Source organism: Crocodylus siamensis, chromosome 1 (assembly GCF_052110815.1).
Source record: "Crocodylus siamensis isolate JL-2025a chromosome 1, ASM5211081v1, whole genome shotgun sequence".
Lineage (NCBI taxonomy): Eukaryota > Metazoa > Chordata > Crocodylia > Crocodylidae > Crocodylus > Crocodylus siamensis.
Genome location: NC_143395.1, coordinates 150,928,244 through 150,948,178, shown reverse-complemented (window position 1 = coordinate 150,948,178; position 19,935 = coordinate 150,928,244). Strand labels below are relative to the sequence as shown.

Genomic DNA, 19,935 nt, shown 5'->3' with positions numbered 1-19,935 from the left:
CCTATATCCTACTAGCATATTCTCCACTGGCAACTGAAATTCAACGACATGTTTCAGCCACATATTCATTAATTGCAGAAGAACCACAGCGGTAACACGTCACTTGTCACATTCATCCCAAAACTGAATCACCTTTGGGGTTCACTGTCTGGCATACATGGATGTCCTAATTACATCACTTTCCCTTTCTACCATAAATTGTGTGGAAATATTGACCCAGAATTCTTGTTAGGTCTGCTTTACAGTTATAGCTAGCTCTTTTAATTCAGTTTTTTTTTTCTTTCAACTGGGATGACATGATACCAGAGATGTTGCTTGCTGACAACCACTGCTAACATTGACTGGATAAAACCAAGTTGTACAAAAACATATTTACAAACATTTGTATTTAATGATGAACAAAACACATTGAAGTTACTAAATACAATGAAGAAGTTTCCATACAAACAAACATATTTACATAGGGCAGAAGTTACTGATTAATTTTAAATGTTTGTTGTGCAGATTCACATTTTCTTTCTTCAACATTCAGATTTCTGGCTGCATTATGTTGACCAAGGATAAACTTAGTGAGATTTAAAGGTGCAGACAACCTTGCAAAGAACACATAATAAATGAATTGTCTAGCACTGCCCAGAATAAGCACTAATATACTTTACTATTCACTTCCCTGTGAAGCTGAGTTTTATGAGTCTGTTCCATGCTTTATGCTGAAAAATGAAAGGTCAGTTTTACTTTAAGGAAAGCTGTAAGCAGTTGTTTGGGTACCTGTTCCTAAAGTCAAGTACTGTTCATTTGAAGCCTCCATGTATCCAGTCGTATGAAAGGGAGTTTATGCTCTGAACGTAGGCAGCTCCATGTAAAGATTTTCAGAAATTCTATGCCAAAACTTTCTAGAGCTTTCGGGGCTTGTGCTCAGAAGTCTAAGACTGCAATTGCAAAGATGGTGCTGGTCGGTCTTTAATTTATTAGAACTGTGGTGAGAACCTCATAAATCCTGCCTGCCCCTAAGTTATTCAACACCAACAATACTGGTAACTTGTAATACCTATTAGATAGCGAATTCAATGATTAGCTTCCTTTTAAAAAATGTCCTTTTAAGAAAAAGGAGCTTAAAAATGGCATTTCTTATTCAGAAGCAAACAACTGAAAGAAGTCAGGGTCCAGCAACCTTTTACAGCCCTGGGTCAAGAACAACATGGCTCTGGTCTGACATGAGCGGGTGACATCAACAATGGTCCTTTCCCCATGTCCACCACTTCTACCAGCCTCCTGTTCTCCTGCTATGGTGCTGATGTAGCTGGAAGTTGCCTGGCCCAAGTGTGCACACAAGTATAGGAAGGCAAAGCCATCCAGCTCTGTGGGCCATATCCAGTGGCTCCTCAGGTCAGATATGGCCTGTGGGCTGTATGTTGCTGACCCCTGGTCTAAATTGCTCTATATGCCTTTCTACCTGCTTGATTTGAATGAATCATGAGAATTCTTTTAAACATGGCAGTGACTTTTCCATATTTTTCCAGAATTCTTTTTATTAGAAAAAAATTAGTCATGATCTGCAGAACTGTCTCCAGGGCAGTTTGAAGACAAGTCTTCTGAATCTAAAATGCAAGAGGGAAAAAGGTATTTCAATAATTGGAAGAAAAGATGTATAACCTGAATATTAAAAAACGAAGAAAACAGAGTTTAGTTAGCTTAGAACATCACCTTTCTTCTGAATTAGTAGTACAAACCAATTCATTCCAGGAGTTTTGACTTGCATGTGAATTCTGATCATGTTCTTTCAGTCACGGCTTTTCTAACTGGTGGCCCATGAGGGGTTAATATGTGGCTCCTGCCTAGCTGCTGCTCCAGTCTCCAAGTTCCCCTCCTTCTTCTAGCTGTTGCTTCCTGCCTCCACCCTGAAAGTGGGGCAGTGTAGCACATTGCTTGGGAGGTCAGGGTTGGGCAGAGGGGATCATGCTCCTGCAGTTCAGCAGTTGTGGGGCAGAAGGGTGCCCACAGAGGCATGCAGTGTGGTAGGGATGTAGGGGGAGCACCCACACAGTATTCAGCTGAGTGGCCTGTGCCATGTTTGGTGCAGCCCACACAGTGTGTGGCTCTTGTTTGTGTGGCCTCAGGGCTTAAAAGTTGGATAGCCCTGCATTAAATAAGCAAGGGAAAAAACCAGGTCTTAACAGCATTCCTTATCTAGCTTGCTGACATAGGAACCTGAAACACAAACTCCAATACTTCTAGTTGCAGAAAAGTTTAACCATTAGACTATTATTAAATAAAATAATTCCAGATAATATTCTAAATACTTCAAGCAAATTTTGATACTATCCCATTAACATTTATTAAAGGAACCAAATATTCTATTTTAAGCACAATTTCAGACATTTGTATAAACTTTCCCAATACTTTTTTCCCCCACTTTCTAAGCTGGAATTCTGTTAGCTAGAGTGTTGTCCTGAGGGAGCTTCTTCAGCTTTAGGAACACAACTCCTTCAGCAACAGCATCATTTTTAAAGCTGCCCTACCTGCTATACAAACATTAGCCTGCAGGAATGTCTGAAAACATTTTGCCCAAAGCTAGAAGAGATGTCACTGTATGGAGGCATGTGCCATAAGTCAAGCCCACAATCACCCAGACAAAAGAAAGCAGTATGACATTGATGTAGCTTCATCTGAACTTCTAGATCTTCCTCCGGAAGATTATGCTGATCTGCAAGTTTCCATTTTGCTTCCTCAGGTCAATCTCTTTCTTCCATAGCATAATCTGACTTTTCTCGTAGCAGCCACTTAAACCCTCTTCTACAGAGCACAGATGGAAATACAAGGGAATCCAGCGGCCTGCTGAGTGCACCTGACTCTCCCTCAATAGAACAGCAATCACTTTTCATAACTATCTACCAGTTGAGTGTTTTAAGAGGTGCTTATTCAAGGCTCTGACCATACAATCATTGCAACTTGTCTAGTCCATGTTTATTTGAAGGCTCTGTTCTTAAGCATAACATCATTAGACCAGCAGCTGCTACTCTAAGGGTGCATCCAGATGAGTGCACATGTGGTATGTGGTGCCACACATGCAGGTGTTTCCCCACGCTGCTGATTTGCACCATGGGCATTTTATGACACTGGGAGACTCCCCCCCCAAAAAAAACAAAACTGTGCTAGAAAAAAGCAGGGTGAAATATGTGGCAGCAGTGTGCATCACCCAAAACTGAAGCCTGGCCAGCTGGCACCATGTTTGGCTGCCAGCCAGGGTCCCTGCTGCCAGATTGCTGCCACTGGAGCCCTGGGAGGCCCCCAGGATCCCATGTAAGGCTGTGGCTGCCAGGCCCTAGGTGCTGGCCCCAGCCTCCCCTACCTCATTTAAGGCAACTTGCTGCGCACCAGGGCACATGCGCATAGCCTCCCCACCCCCCATGTGCAGATCTAGGGGCACATGCCCCCCATGCCCTCCTGGGGTGCATGTAGCAGTGGGAGCCAACCCCTCCCTGCACCTCTTGGACAAATCTTGTGGCTCACCCTGGCTGAGCAGTACCTGCCCCTGCCCTGCTCCCTCCCTCACCACGGGGTCTCTATCTGCCCCACCCACCTTTAAAAACAAGGACAAAATATAAAGGGGTACATGAACTGAAACTTTGAGACAGAAGGGGTACACTTGATAAAAAAGGTTGAAAACCCCTGTAATAGCTGACTGAACGAGCTTTACATAAAAGCTCCCAAAACCCCTGCTGAAGTTCTCAATCTTTACAGACACTGCCAAGCTAGGTAGAAGTAACACATTGCTTCTTTCAGTAAAGGGGGTGGGGGAGGAGGAGAAGGCAGGGGAAATGAGTTGTTTTTAACATCTGCAAGCGGCTTGGTGGGTGTTTGAGCCCTGGAGTACCCAGAGTCAGTGCCTATGACAGCTATTACACAAGCAATTGTTATTATACAGTAATAACTGCTGAAGAGCTGCAACTCTGCTGAGTACTGGGGAATACTTTTACTTCTCACCTGGTTGGTACCAAGTGCCCATGCTTAATTTTCAAACCAGCTAAAGTGGAAAAGAAATTGCATTGGCATATGTAGGCATGATGAGAAATGTTTTCTAGCAAGATGTTGCCAAGCTGGGACAAAAAGGGAGTAAGGAATGCAGAATATGGTTTCAGAAACATAACCAAAGGAAAATCATTTAAATATAAGAAAGATTTACTTACCCTCATAGGCTGTTCCACACCAGATGCAATATAAATGTTCCTCTCTTAAATAGGCTGTTAGGATTTGTAGCTTTTCTGATGCCTATTGATGCACAGAGAAGTAAAAAAGCTTGAGACGATTTTACATGGCACACTTTTGAACTACTGTCCCTTCTTAGCTTTTTTGTGCTAAAACTGAGCTGACTAGGAGATCACAAGGTAATTCAGAGATTCCTAAATGCAACTTAGGAACATTTGGTCGGTCAAATGATGGTAGTTTTCCTCATTTCCAACTAAAGAAGATTTAAAAGACAGCCAAAATACATTAGCCAGCTGCATTATTTTAATGGAATACTGATTTTTAGTGGGTTTTTTCATACTTTTCTCCTCTGCAAACTGAATCAAGACTGACAACATTAGTGGAGTATAGGGCATGATGCTCATCATTTTCAAAAACAACCGTGATTTTTCTATGCCCAATTTGAGATGCTTCTGAGCAATTACTCGATGCATCTAAGAAACAGGCCCCTCTAAGGTGACAAGCTGAACACCTGAAAATAAGACACCCCAAACTACTCCTATTTTCTTTTGAAAATTGTAACCAAAATAGTAAAGTGGCTGGTGTTTAATTCCCAATATGCTGTTCTCAACAAATGAGCACACTTGTGCTTTGTATTCTTTCTAACAGTACTGTGAGAACTCTTTGCAAGATACCACTTGTTAGTTTTGAAAATACATATGTATGTAAATATTTCACAAAGGAAAATAGCTACATATTAAATTTTAGTGTCAGGACTCACACTTAAGTCTGAACTTTTATATTCATCCTCCTCCTCCTCCTCCTCTTCATCCTTTTCTTCCTCTGCTTCTGATTCCATCCAGTACCAAATCTCTTTGGGAATTTTAATGTCCTTAAAAATAAAACAAAGATTAAAAGAAAAAAAAAATCTCTCAAAAGGGTTTTCTAGCAGATGTAATCATCCTGATGTAAGTAATAGCTAAGCCAAGTAACATTTACAACAAGACTTATAAAAATATAATTACACTAGAAGGCTTGGTGTAAAACTGCTAAAACATAGAATACAATGGACCACAGGTAGGCTTGGTTGTGGGTTTAATGCTTTTTTTAAGCAAATTCAAAAGGGATGTTAACTTAACTTTTGATCTGATAAAGTGTCAGACTATACCACCAACCATTCTTTTCTGTTATCAGTTCTCTTTATTGAAAATATCCACTTCCAGCAGGTAAACAACTCTTTTTAACACTTTGATACTTAAACGCCTAGAGTTTATTGAATCCAATTATCATGCTATTTCTCCCTCAACTAGGATGGTGAGAGCAGCTTTGACTGAGGCAACTACCTCCCTCACCCTTATAGCCAGACAACTATTAGGAGGAAGGCAAACTGCAAATGATCAATTAACCCAAGGATGTACAACTTCTGTTATGTGAGCTGTAATAGTCCATGGGACACAGGGCTGGTGTGTAAGGATATGCACTTCCGAGCCCAAACACATGGCCAACCGCCGCCGCCACCTCAGTCAAGCAACATTCAATATCACATCATAATTAATGACTGAAATCTCTCTCTCCATAAATACTGACAACTTTAACCTACAAATCATCCTTCTACCCCCAAAACAGTTAATCAGCCTTACCTTTTGAGAGTCTAATTGCTGACAGGCCTTCTGGCTTTTTCTAAGGTCCCCTTCTATCTTACGTTCCTCTTGTTTGTTTTTGAATCTTACTCTATTAAAAATGTAGATCACACATAGACGATTTTTTTTATTTGTACTGGTTTCCTACATCAGTAACTTAGTGTCTTGGTATATGCAGACAATTCTCTGAAAGAGGATCAAAGCAAACTGTCCTAAACAGGGCCATAATAGTGTGGATGTGTGTGTTTGTACACGCATTTGTGTTTCATAAATCACTGTGAAATAGTGTTTTAAAAGACAGACTTTTGATTTAAGTACCGGTCTCTAAGAAAAGTCTGTATTTGCATTTATTAATCTAGGTACTGGTATTACTGGTCATAATAGTATGTGGTGCTGTAAAGAGAATATACATCTTTTAATGCTGATGCATCTGAACCAGTCTCTGTTCATTCTTTAGAAATGATTGGGAATTCCTGTACAGTTCAAATCCCAGCACACATTCACTTGCACAAATGTTACTCAGAATTGACAGCACATTTAAAAAACGATGGTCAAATCTGGGAGAATGCCTGTAACATGCTTATGAGAATGAAACCTGGATCCTATTATTATTACCTAAATATCTGTACAAGAAAACGTGGCTAGGATTTTTTTATTTTTAATTTTTACCTAAACTGATCTGCAGCCTGTTCATCTGCTTGTTTTTTCATATGAATTTTCCGTCTATAGTTTTCTAGCTTTTCTTCAGCTTTCCGCTTTTTTTGTTCTTCATGGCCAAGCCCACTTCTGCCTATTCAAGTTCAAAATACCAGTGTGAGCAGTTTGAAAGCTTTGAACTCCAACAAAGGAAAAAAGATAAACACCACATACCTGTTTTAATATTCAGTGGAATCGGCTCAATGATGCCTTTTCCTGTGTGGGGAAAAAGAGCAAAGACTTTAATGCAGCTAGGTCCCTCACCAAACCATAGATGAAGCATATCCAAGTAGACAAACTTTAGACATCAAACAATATTTCTGATCTTTTGGAAACTGATAAATTCAACATCAAGTTATATTTAGTTCTTTTGACAATAACCAAGTTGAATCACATGTGCCTTACCTTCCTCTGTTGTATTCCTGTAGTACAGATGTAGGCTGTTTACAGGATGCTGTCCAGTTCATCAAGAGTGGCATTTATTTGATGCATCACCCTTTTTGCAGTTAACAATAACAATATACCATTCTTCTGCAGCAGCTTTCATATGAGAATATCAGGATGCTTTACATTTCCCTAACCAGCTGCAAAACGTTACTGTGGAGTGCAAAGAATCCAGAAGGAGCTAAACATATAGAGCAATGGATCCTCATGCAGAAGTGTTACAGCATCGTTAGTCTTAATTGCCCTTCTTGCCTCATTGCGTCTCAGTGCAGGAAGAAGGGGAATGGACACAAACTGCTTTCCAGATTCAATATGCAAGTTGGTATATATTGGGACTTTGACTCTTTAACCTCTGGCTGTACTTAAAAGTTCCCAGTTTGGAAAGAACAACAAATTAAAGAGACTGGGCCCTGTCACAAGTGGTAAAATTCCTTTGAATCACTGGGCACATCTGATACATCAGTTAGGCAGAAGCAAGAACAGTGTCTTCCTCCTTCAGATCCCCCAATATTGCTCACGCTTTTGTATTTAAAATTATGTATATGCGTCTACAATAGGGGTGTCAAACATGCCTGAGCTCAATTCAGCCTGTGGAACTGGTCCATCTGACCAGGAAGGCTAGTAGAAGTAGATGGGCAAAGCCTACTACAGATCGCCATGTCCCTCAGGATTCAGGGACCCCAAAATCGGTAGTAAGTCCTCGGCCCTGGCCCTGTCGCAGCTGCCCCTGCAGACCTGGTCCAAGAGGAACCCGTTCAGTCCAGATCCAGCTGGGGGCAAGTTTGACATCCCTGGTCCATAAGGTACAAAGTTGTGCCAGGTAGGAACATCCAAGCTAGATCTGCACATGCAAGAACTGGAAGCAATATGGCTTTGGAAGAATGACACTACATACAGTTAATACACTTAGCTTCTCAATAGAGCTATTTAGTCCAGGCAGAGTATACTAACATGGCTGTACTGTTTTCAGATCCACAGCTTGAGCATGCAGAGCTAGCCCACATACGTCTGGCATAGCTTTACACCTTGCAGAGCTACTCTAACAATTCTTTAAGGCTTGCCCTTGCCTAGCTGCTGTTTCTTCTCTTGCAGGGCTAAGGAAGCAGTTCAGGACTGCTGTAATAAATAGCTGTTGTTTTTCTTAGAGAGCTATTTACTGAGTTCACCCAGAGATCAGTGGAGCAGATCATGCTATCCTTTGAAACTCACATTTTGAAAACTTGGCACACACACACAAAAGGTCCCAAGTGGACAAACTTACCAGTTTTGCCAAGGGCCTGGCCAGTTTTGTACCCCATCTTTTGAAGCAGAGCAAAGCCTTTGTTTTCATTTCCTAATGCACTCTGCAACACAGTGTCACGTCTCTCTTTTTCTTCTTCTTTTATACTCTTCTGTCTGTTCTTCTCATTAGCTTCTTTCTGCCTTTCTTCTTTCTGAATAGTTTCCTTCACACGCCTCACCATTGGCAATCCTGGCCTTACATCCTGTCTATAAGGAACAACAACAAAAATATTGTTTGTTTTATTGTTACTGAGGAACAGCAAACATGTCATAACAGCATAAACCAGTAAATCAAGACAGTGAGAATATTAAACAAGCAAATTCTGGTGGCTGATACAGGTCCCTGTTAAATACTGGCATAGCAGGTTGGCCCTGTCTATTCTAACTCTAGTGATAAAACAGCTTCTACAAGGACAGAAAATTTAGGAGCAGAGGGGCAACAAGAATACAGAACAAAAACCTAAGCTGAGAAACAAATAACCTGTTTACACTTATCCAGATTTTTTAAGTCACTCCACTTCCTCTTTAAATTCCTACTTATGATTACTGCATCTTTCAGGGCAAATCTTCTCATTTTTGCTTTTTGTGAGAAGAATCTGGGCTGCTTGAGGCATGTAAAAACCTTTTTTAGTTTTTTTGAGTTTTAGACAGTAATGATTCAGAGCTGTTAAGCTGGGAACCCAAGAACAGACCCACCTAGTTTAGCTCAAGACTTTTAGAAGTTTGGGCCTAAATTCATTTTGGGCAAAAAACATTGCTTGTACCTTGTGTGAAGATTTGACCCTTAGACAGTTGCCTGGTTGCTTTAGCTTGTTCCCTAACATTACAGAAAAACTCAGAAGTTAAGCTGTTCCCAAACATTACAGAAAAAAGCAGCATGGCTACTGGATGCAGAGACATACTTACTTCATATTAATGAAAATATCGGACATGTAGTCATCTTCCTCCTCTTCTCCCATGTTCAGTATCTTTGCCCTGCTTAGATCCTCCTACCTATATATAACAAAAATGTGTTAATGACCCATTTTCCTTTTGCAAAGGAAGTAAGGAGCCTGCCTTAGATAAAAAAACCCTCACTGCTCTACATCTGCTGCATGTAGCACTAGACCAGTGCCAAAAATACTGTGCGGCTGACACACTAACAACAATTCCATAATACTTGATGGATTATCCAGCCTACACATTATTTATGGTTTTAACTGACTCTCACAACCTAGCTCCTTAGTGCTCAGCCTGCAGCCCACTGAGCCTGGGCTCCCCAAGTGTCAGGAATCTGGGGGAGTGGTGGCAATATTAACTGCTGCTGCCAAATTTCTGGATCCGGTTAAAGCCCCACAGGGCAGATAGACTCATAGAGAATGAAGGTTGGAAAGGACCTCATAAGGTCCTGTCTACAGTGTACTTTAATGTGCATTAGCCTATTTCAATGCAGATTAAAGCACCACAAAAAAACCTATGCTCTTTAGCTTATGTGCATTAAAATAGGCTAATACACATTTTTCCAGTACCTCACAATGGAGGGCATTTTTACATATACAAGTGCTGCAGCAGCATGGAGCACTTTGAAAAGCACCCAGCGCCGCATCACTTGCAGTTGTACAAGCGGCAAAATGAGCATCAGCACTAAGAGAATGGCAGTGGCATGCTTTTGAATTAAAACACATATAAAGCACTTTACTTGAAAAGCACACCACCACCATTTTCTCTGCGCATTTTGCCACTTATGCAAGTGCATATGGCACAGCGCACATCAGCTCCCAAGCAGAGCAAACTCAATTCATTAAGTCTGCTCCAGCCTGTCGCGGGATGAAAAAGTATAAATGCCCGGAGGTACTAGATTTAACATGCATTACCTAAAGCACATTCATGAACGTGTAGATGCGCCAATCCAGGCCAACCCCCTGCTCCAAGCCGGACCATCCCCAGGGACAGCCGGCGCCACCTACCGGGGCGCGTGTCCCGGCCCGTGCCGGCGGCGGCCCCGGCGGTGTCTACCCTCAGCTCCCTGCCCGCGACCTCGTCCCACCTGCCGCAGGCCCAGCTAGCGCATGCGCAGAAGTGGAACCAACCCGGAAGGAACCCTCGCAGGAGCCGCCCCTTCCCCCCAGAACTGCCCCGCGAGCCTCATTCGCGTGCGGCTGTTGCTTGCGCCTGCGCAGTCTCCCCCTTCAGTTGCCCGGAACGAGCTAGTGCGCCTGTGCAGCCGCTTGGTCCTTCGACTCCGGCCTACAGCTGCTGTGGGGGCTGGGTTTGGCGGTGAGTGAGCGCTAAGGGGCCGGGGGGCTTGCCATAGCACCCCCCCCGCGACGAGCCGGGGGGAGGGTGTGACATGACCCAGTCGGGTGGGGCGGGGCCGTCCCGCAGGCGCAGCCTTGTTCTGAGTCGGACTTCAGCGCCGCGAAATGCTCGAGGGGGATGGGGGGACACGGGACGCGGCGCTTCTCCCGGGGCAGCGCCTGCACACAGCGCCTTTCTAATCCGGGCTAGCACGGGGGTGATGCGCTCATTGCTCTCCCCTCCCAGCCTGGCAGGGCTTATCCCGGGACAGTGGCTCCATGCTCTATCCCGAGATAAAGTAGCTTGTCCCATTAGAGCCCACAGAGTTGTGATGTCCTGCCTCAGGCGGGTGGTTCTGCACTGACAGCCCCGGGGAAGGACAGGTGGTTGGTAGTGTCATCCAGGGGTGCCCTCTTGCCCGGTGCAGCCGCTCCTAGCTCTCTGGAGCCGAGCAAGCACTCTGCGATGGGCCCGCGGCTCAGAAGCGTGAGCGAAAGAGCTGGGTTCGGCCTTTCCTGGGAGCACCTCGAGGCCAACAGGGTCGAGCCTAGCTGTGCTAGGTACTTACTGCCAGTTGCTTCAGAGGGCCGTTGGATACTCCTGGGTTTTGGCTGACTGGGTTTCGCTGCATCGTAGATGTCAGACTCAGCTGAGGCCCTGGCTGACAATCGTTTGAGTTGTTGCAGGCCTTGGTGGGGGCAGTGCCAGTAGCAGCGGGGCAGGCAGCCACTGAACAACTGAGTATATTGCACAGCCCTCGCTGGCCCTCAAGGCCCCAGAGTCCATGGCAGGCCCCAGCCCCAGCTTACTGTACCCATTAATAGCTGGAAGCAGCTCCATGAGTGGGATCTGTCCTGTCAGGCACTGTGTTTGACACCCCTGCTCTGCATTGGGGATGGTCCTGCTTGGAGCAGGGGGTTAGACTAGATGATCTCCTGAGGCCCCTTCCAAGCCTAATTTTCTGTGATTCTGTGATGCAGTAATGATTTTGCCCATTTTCCAGTTGTAGGTACTTTGCCCAGAATGTCCATAGACAAAGCCAGAGCCAGCACCATTTCTAATTGAATTCAATGGAAACTTACCCTTTGTTGTCTTTGAATGCTGCATCAGGTTTCTGATACTTGTCCATGACTTTCTGGTTTGCCTGCCTACATGTCTTAATATATTGTTTTTTGTGTAGAATCGGGGCCTACACATTATAATACCGTTTAGTTCATTGCTGTCCTGTTTGAAGGCAGGACTGGGGTCCATGAAACATGAAGCTTGGAGCGACCTTTCATAGTTTCTAGGGTCAGAAGGGACCTGCGTAGACCATCTAGTCCGACCCCCTGCCATGGCAGGAAAGAGTACTGGGGTCAAACAATCCCAGCAAGGTGTACATCTATCCTCCTCTTAAAGACCCCCAGGGTAGGAGCCAGCACTATTTCTCTTGGAAGTTGGTTTCAGATCCTAGCCACCCTGACTGTGAAGTAGCGCCTCCTGATATCTAGCCTAAATCTACCCCTCTGCCAGCTTGTGACCATTATTCCTGGTCACTCCTGGGAGTGCTCGGGGGAACAGGGACCCCCCCCCAGTGCCCGCTGGTCCCCTCCGACCAGTGTAACAGGCCACTAGATCCCCCCTCAGCCCTCTTCCGTGGAGGCCGAACAGGTTCAGGTCCTGTAGCCTTGCCCCATAAGGCTTGCCCTGCTGCCCCCCAACCATGCGAGTGGCCCTCCCCTGGACCCCCTCCACGCTGTCCACATCCCTCCTGAAGTGCGGTGCCCAGAACTGGATGCAGCACTCCACCTGCAGCCTGACCAGTGTCACATAGAGGGGGAGGATCTCCTCCCTGGACCCGCCCAAGATGCATCTGTGGATGCATGACAAGGTACGGTTGGCCCTCCCAACTGCATCCCCACACTGCCGGCCCACGTTCATCTTGGCGTCAATGATGACTCCAAGATCCTTTTCCGCCTCTGTACTGACAAGAATGGAGTTCCCCAACCTGCAGGCACAGTGCTGGTTGTTCCTCCCCATGTGCACCACCCTGCACCCGTCGGTGCTGAATCCCATCCCATTCCTATCCACTCACCCCTGCAACCTGTCCAGGTCCGACCACAGCCTATTACTCCCCTCCAGCATGCCCACATCCCCCCACATCTCAGTGTCATCAGCAAACTTGAACAGGGTGCTTTTTACCCCCTTGTCCAAGTCACCGATGAAGATGTTGAACAGTGCGGGCCCGAGGACCGAGTCCTGTGGCACCCCACTACCCACATCCCTCCAGGTCGAAAATGACCCGTCTACCACCACTCTCTGGGTGCGGCCCTCCAGCCAGTCGGCGACCCAATTGACTGTGTAGGTGTTGACACGACAGTCCCCCAGTTTCTCAGTGAGAACAGGGTGAGAGACAGTGTCGAAGACTCTCCGAAAGTCCAGGAAGACTACGTTCACTGCTACCCCTGCATCCAATGACTTGGTGATCTGATCACAGAAGTCCACCAGGTTGGTCCAACAGGAGCTGCCACTAATGAACCCATGTTGGTTGCCCCCAAGCATGATCTCCCCTGCTGGCCCTCCGCAGACATGCGCCGGAACAATTATCTCAAAAAACCCGCCCAGGATCGAGGCAAGACTAACTGGCCCATAGCCTCCCGGGTCCTCCTCCTTCCCTCCCAGAAGATGGGAACTATGCTGGCCCTCCCCCAGTCCTCCTACCTTTGTATCCCTGTGACGGGCATGACTAAGTTTAAATTCTGTGGGGAGAACAGAGGTTATTGGATTGGTATCAGGTGATATGGTTGATTTAATCATCACCTATCAGTATTGGCCAAGAAAATCTTTATTGGTGTACTCCTAGCAAGACCCTTAGCCCAATTCCTACATTGGGCCTTGAAATCTTGTCTCCCACATGGAGCCCTGCCAGTATAGCTGTGATAGCAAAGCCCTCTTGTCTAGATGCAACATATACTGATGCATTTTTCAGCCAGTGTAGCTTCATCATTACCCTAAATGACATAAGCTAACAAAAGCACTCTTCTCTTGACATAACTCTGTCCGCTCCTGTGGCTTTGCTGACATAGGTAAGTTAGTTTTTTTTCACACCCCTTAATGGGTGAAGTTAGTAAAACGTTGATGTAGCTTGAGTTGGATCCCAGATATTTTCTCTGTAACGTTCTGCCTGCCTGCTTAGAAGATCCATGCTCTGCTGGATGCTAGCATGTTGGCTGCTGTTTGCATCATGATTATGTGCACATACGTGGTCTGCAGGCTGCTAGTGAAGCTTTGCCTACCCCAGGTTGCTAGGACCTGGGAAACCTCTGGGAATGTTTCTGCCTCTCAGCTTTCATAGAATCATAGAATTATCGTAGAATATTAGGGTTGGAGGGGACCTCAGGAGGTCGTCTAATCCTCCAATCCCCTGCTCAAAGCAGCACCATCCCCACCTAGATCAACCCAGCCAGGGCTTTGTCAAGCCGGGCCTTAACCTCCAAGGATATAGATTCCACCACCTCACTAGGTAACCCATTCCAGTGTTTCACCGTCCTTCTAGTGAGAGTTTTTCCTGATATCCAGTTTAAACCTCCCTTGCTTTGTCATGTATGGAATATCTTACCTCATACCAAAGGCAATTCTTGCCTTTGACTTGGGTGGGGGAAATCCTTTTTTCCTTTGCACCCTGGGAATTGCTCACTACTAGTTAGAGGGCTTATGGGAAGAAATTAGAGGATAATCTTGTTATGACTGCTCATTGCTGTAACTCTTTTTTGCATATTCCTTGGTAGTGCTGTGCCCAATAGATTCTTCAGCGTCTGCCTGGTAACTCAGAGACAGTGTGGCTACTGTGCTGCAGACCACTGATTTAATTGCAGAATTAACCTGGACTACCTTAGGATCTCCACTGTAAAGTCCTACACATGTAACTGTGTTCACAGCAGTGCTGTACTTGCCTATGTCCTGGGTTTTGTTTCTGGTGAGATATAATAGTTCTTAGCAGTGCTTTGATATGGTTTGTTCTGAATTTATTTGCAGGGTGCAAATGCTCTGTCTACTCATGTGGAGCTGCTGTTTGTAGCAGAGATGTGGGGGTTTGGGAATATGTCTCCCTGGTTTTGTGAGGGGTCTGGCAAATGAATGGAGTTATACTTGGTGAAATGCATGTTTTATAGAATTGTACCATTCTGGCTCTGTGAAATGCACTGTTTCTTGGCTATTTACTTCAGAGACAGCCCTCAGCTAGAATGTGTAGAGACTTGAATCCCATCAGCTATGCTGGTCCCTAAACCATGATGGATTGTTCCATACTCTGCCCTTCAGCCTACCCAGTGTCTTGGAGGAGTTAAAGGGATAGCTAAATTCATTCCACAAGCCACAAAGGAGGGATGGGTCTGTGGATACTGAGACTCCCAATCATGCAGTTAGTCCAATAAAAGATATCACACACAAAAATCTTTTCCTCTCCTGTATTTTCTGGACCGTCATGGCTGCAATATCACTTTGATACTACTTGTGCTGTCTTTTTGGGAAGATGAGAATAAAGGGGGTTCCTTTATTTGGTTGGTAACTTTCTCTCTGCATTGCTTTTTTTTTTTTTTTAACAGGACTTCAACATCATTCTGGCCAGAAACAAATTCAGATTTCACAGGAATTTATGTATGAATTTCTGCTTTTAACATTTAGGGTCCTGATCTCTCAAATACCCATGTTTGCGGCTAATCTTAAACATGTGAGTATGGCTTCTTTGAGACTAGTTCAGTGGAAATGTATGTAAGATTATGGTTTGATACCATAGTTTTATATGCTGAACACTGCAACTTACTAAAATATTTTTCATCTACTGTTTTACAGTAACTTTTTTGTAGAGGGAATACATGAATCTACAGGAAAAATCAGAATTTAACTAGAGATGGAGCTAGCTCATAGTTTGTTGCTAAATGAAGAGGCTTTGGTTCAGATCACAGAAGCCAAGAGACCAGTCTTCATTTTTGAGTGGCTGCGGTTTTTGGATAAAGTTCTGGTAGCTGCTAACAAGGTAATTTTTTCCCCCGACTTCAAAACTGTGATAATTTCATTCACATTAAAGATACTGGATGGACATCTATACTGTAGCAGTAAGACCAAGGAGTTGTTACTGGACTTTAAGTGGTGACACCGAAATCATGAAAATGCCTGGATAAGAATAGGCTGTTCGCTGAAGAGAGAATTTATTGAGCACAGCAATTTGCAGTTCCAAACATAAGACAAAGAGCAACAGAAAAAACTATGCTTAATCTAAGACATAGCCAACTAAGACACAGCAACAGCACACAACTCAGCCTAAGTCAAGAAGCAACAGAAACTTTGCATAAGTCTTAGGTAGTCCGGAGAATAGAGTATGCAGCTAGGGATTCAGAAGGTTTTTTTGGGGATCCATAAGCCATCATAGCTGGTGGGGGTGGTCCCATAGATTTCATCTTAGCCTTGGCAATTTGCACCCCTCTTACTCCTTGGTTACCTTAATAACAGCACATCTCTCACCCCTCTCATGTCTTCCACGACTTCTGTGTTCTGTCTCAGGATGTTTTTCCTGATTCTGTAGCATCTGTGGCTTTCACAGGTTTTAACAAAGTGCCCGCAGCTCGCTCTGAAGTGTAGCCCCCTGCTTGCTTATGTCACATCAGAGTGTTCAATCAGTCTGGCCCCTTCCCTGCTACATCAGGTTTGCACTCAATGTCTGTCATTCAGCATGTGTGACCTAGCTTCCAAATTAGTTAAAAGGCCAGAGACTATTAATTATATCATGCCTTTGCCAACAGAGTCAATCTGAGGAGTGACTTTAAACTTGTCGGATTGTGGGGGGAGGAGGGCGGGTCAGCAAGAAATAGGGGATGCGATGTTTACCAGGGCGCCTGTTGGGGTAACTAGAAATAATGTCCACAAACTGAAAGAGAGCACATTCAGACTGGACATCAGGAAAAAAATATTTACAGTGAGGGTTGCCAAAATATGGAATACGCTTCCAAGGGAGGTAGTGCTGTCCCCTTCCTGCGAGGTATTTAAAAGGAGATTGGACAGACACCTGCCTGGGTTCATCTGACCTCAGCACTCTTTCCTGCCCGGGGCAGGGGGTTGGACTCAATCTAATAGGTCTCTTCCGACCCTAGCATCTATGAAACTATGAAAACAAATCTGTATACTTTAGTTTGAATCTTGGAGTTTTTTAGTTACCTGTGCTTGTTTATTTCCTCATTATGTGTGCTAAGTGTCTATACATTTAAACACATCTGAATTGGAAGGTTTTGCAGTTCTTCAGTAATATGATACATATTTGGGAAAGTAGAGCGCTTCCTTTCCACTGGGGAGACTTCTGATGGTGAGGAAAGAAGGCGAAAAACATGGCAGAGAGGAAGTCTTTGAAGCGTGCAAGATTCTCTAGAAATCTGTTCTTGAACTGCTAATAGATAATAGAGAATAGAAATAACTTCTCACTAAGCAACCATATATGTGCTTTTCATATAATAGCTATATTTGCTAGCATTGAGTATAGTGTGAATTTTTGTTTAATTGAAATGATGTTGAATCGCATATGAGTGGAAAGATAACACTTTTGTTCCTTTAACAGACAGATGTCAAGGAAAAACAAAAGAAACTTGTAGAACAGCTAACAGGACTTATCAGCAGTTCTCCTGGGCCACCCACACGGAAATTATTGGCTAAAAATCTTGCAGCTCTCTATAGCATTGGAGATACATTTACGGTTTTTCAGACACTTGACAAGTGTAATGACATTATCAAAAGTAAAGATGACACTGCTGCCTACTTACCAACCAAACTGTAAGTAAAATGAATTATGGGTGGTAGTAATGGTTTTTAAGGAAAATAGTCTTTTATAGTACCAGCTCTTCTGTGTGTGTGTCTAATAAATAGATGAGTATATTACAAGAGAGATTCGGGAGAGGACAGAAACTTTGTTGAGTTGTGTGTGCGTGCACGTGTGTGTGTGTGTATATTACATATGTGTTGCTACTTTGTGTGAATGACAGAAAGCAAGAGCACGATTGGGAGTGTGCAGAGAAGTCTGTAGACAAAGGTCCACATGGCTCTTTGGAAGTTAAAGGTCTATCTTCCAGTTAAGGGGATATTATGTTGTCAGAATTAATCTTTATATGTGCCATCTAACGGAAAGCCAACTGCTTGGTAACACAATGGAGAAATGCCTCAACTTGTAATTTATAAAAGTATTTATAGGTAGGGACCTACTTAACTTGTGGTGAGTCCAAGCCATTTTTGCAGCTCTGTCTTGGCACAAAGAGCCCATGTTGTGGCAGCCCAGCCCTCCATGTTGATTGGTGGAGAGGCCTGGGGGGTGAGGGGGAGGGGAAGGGACGAGGGAGCAGCTGCCATATTGACTGCTGGCTGCCCTTTGTCTGGTGCTGTATTGGCGGGGGCAAACACCATCTTATCTGCTGCCCCCTTTGTGCTGCCCTGTCAGCAGCAACGAGCTGTAAGGCCTGCCCAGGAGGGGCAGACTTAATAAAAACTTACTTTTATTTAGGGGTTTTTTCGTGCATTTCGCCGGCAACCCCAGGTTTCATGGTTTCTGAAATCTGAGAGGCCCCAATTTAGGTAGGCCCTATTTATAGAGACAGTCCACTCCCTCAAGTAAATGTTATATGACAACTTGCAGGTTGAATCCTAAAAAATGTTATTTATTTTAAGAGGGAACTTTTATGTAATGTTATGTACTTAGGGAAAAAAGGGTGCCTGTTTTCTGCTTGTATTTAACTATTATAGCAATGGTTTTCAAACTTCCTAAATTCATGGAACCCTTTCTTATAATTTCTTCTGCCATGGGACCCCTACATCTAACGTAAAGACTGACACAGAGCCAAGCAACCCGGCCTAGCAGCAGTGGTGCACTGTCTCCCTGCCCACTCCACCATTAACCCAGTCTCTGTGACCTGTCGCAGAACCCAGGGTTCTGCAGAGCACAGTTTGAAAACCACAGTATTGTGGTATGCAGTATATGTCTCTTGAATAAATAATTGCTAAGTGTGTATGTGGTTTTAGTTCACATTTCAGATACTATTCCAGTCTTGCTATTAGTAACTTAGGGCTTTAAAACAGTTTGCTGTGACTTACAACTTCAGTTAGGAGTGTGTTTAAAAAAATATCCAATCTATTTCTATTTGTTTATGTAGTGTTTAGTGAACTGGGCCCAACTTCTTACTGGCTCCTATGCATTACTGTAGCAATATGTTTAACAATGCCCCCTCCCATGCAGGCATTATATTTATTGTGCAAACATGTTTTAACATGTTAATTGTATATGGGCGTTTTACAATTTATTGTGCAAAGAATTTATAGTGGGCTGAAATGGCAAACCAGACACACAGATGTTTCACATCTGTGTGGCTGGTTTGTATCCTGCTTTAAATTAGATGCGTGGCATGTATAGTGGTTGCCTCCTGCCTGACCTCGTTGGTCAGCTAATCATCGAGATCAGGGGGCAGCCCTGGGTCTTGGTTCAATGAGTTGGTCTGAGTCCCAGATTATTTTGATGGGGCAGGGGTCCAGGACACAGCTGGCCCATTCCTAATATCTGCAGTTTCCTTTGAGGGTTTGGCTGTGGGGAACCCAGCATCAAGGACTTGGTCCCTGTGCTGGGCTCCCTGCACACCTGTAGTTGCACTGTTGGGATCTGCAGTATTTTCCATGTGATTCTAAAAATTGTATCCTACCATGCCAGATGTTCATGGCTGGAGGAATGATTTTTTTGGGGGATCAGGCATAAAATTCTTAATGGCTGCTAGGGGCCAGTAGCATCAGAAGTACTCTTTGGGTGGAAACTATCCTTGCTTGGATGTTTGAGGAGAGAATTTGGGCATTTTTTTGTGAAGTAAGAATTTGAAATTGTTACTTTTCCACATAATATTGCAACAAGACTGTTAGATTACCTAAAGACTTTAAGTTCAGTACTTTCTACTTTTAATGCAATGTGTTCTTGTTGAGGAGGTGAATCCTTTGATAAGTTTGTAACAAACAAAGAAACTGCTTGGATAATTATGTTGTCAGTGATGGAAGACACAATTCTGAGCATCCTACATAGAATCTAGCAAGGATTTTAAATTGAGACACTTAGCTCCTTTGTGACATCAAGTTGCATGTCCATAGCCTTGACATGCAGAGGAGCTAAACCTGTTAAGCTTCTGGACTGACAGTGCGCATCTCTAATTGAAACGTAGCATAACTTAAAATCTTTCAGTTTGTTTGAGTATCTGAATGTAGGGGAAAATATGGGTGCAAAACTTGCATAAAGGTAATGACTTAAGAGTGTCTGTAATCTTAGGTGCATTGTAAAATTTGCTATACCGAGGGTTGGCAGCCTTTTTGGAGTCACAGGCCAAAATAATTCCGCTCATTCTGAAAGTGAGATGCCACTTGCAAGCTG

General features: G+C 44.1%; 2 protein-coding genes across 4 annotated transcripts in view; one reads left to right on the top strand and one right to left on the bottom strand.

The window, feature by feature from the left end:
* Window positions 1-367: 367 nt before the first annotated feature.
* Window positions 368-10,327, bottom strand: GPATCH11 (G-patch domain containing 11). Of its 3 annotated transcripts, none has more exons than XM_090045388.1 (9): window positions 10,193-10,327; window positions 9,153-9,239; window positions 8,227-8,453; window positions 6,696-6,737; window positions 6,495-6,615; window positions 5,826-5,916; window positions 4,967-5,077; window positions 4,188-4,269; window positions 368-1,598 (listed from the first exon to the last, which is right to left on the bottom strand). In XM_090045388.1, the coding sequence occupies exons 2-9, from the start codon at window positions 9,203-9,205 to the stop codon at window positions 1,543-1,545; spliced, it is 783 nt and encodes a 260-aa protein (XP_089901514.1). In that variant the 5' UTR covers window positions 9,206-9,239; window positions 10,193-10,327; the 3' UTR covers window positions 368-1,542. The 3 variants fall into 3 exon arrangements, with proteins under 3 accessions (XP_089901514.1, XP_089901531.1, XP_089901520.1); XM_090045405.1 differs by having other exon boundaries at window positions 10,273-10,293; XM_090045394.1 differs by having other exon boundaries at window positions 10,100-10,281.
* Window positions 10,328-10,386: 59 nt separating this feature from the next.
* Window positions 10,387-19,935, top strand: part of HEATR5B (HEAT repeat containing 5B) — a 90,738-nt gene continuing 81,189 nt past the window's right edge. Inside the window, exons 1-4 of the mRNA XM_090045366.1 lie at window positions 10,387-10,502; window positions 15,107-15,231; window positions 15,354-15,537; window positions 17,107-17,318. Coding sequence (XP_089901492.1) covers window positions 15,412-15,537; window positions 17,107-17,318 — 338 coding nt within the window. The 5' untranslated portion in view covers window positions 10,387-10,502; window positions 15,107-15,231; window positions 15,354-15,411. The remainder of the gene's footprint in view (window positions 10,503-15,106; window positions 15,232-15,353; window positions 15,538-17,106; window positions 17,319-19,935) is intronic.

Excerpts from the sequence above, each read along its gene's own strand:
- GPATCH11 (XM_090045388.1), bottom strand. The coding sequence starts at position 9,205 with ATGGGAGAAGAGGAGGAAGATGACTACATGTCCGATATTTTCATTAAT. Across the intron at positions 6,738-8,226 it reads CCAGGCCCTTGGCAAAACTG|GAAAAGGCATCATTGAGCCG; the intron begins GTAAGTTTGTCC and ends TTCCCCACACAG. Across the intron at positions 6,616-6,695 it reads TCCACTGAATATTAAAACAG|GCAGAAGTGGGCTTGGCCAT; the intron begins GTATGTGGTGTT and ends GAACTTGAATAG.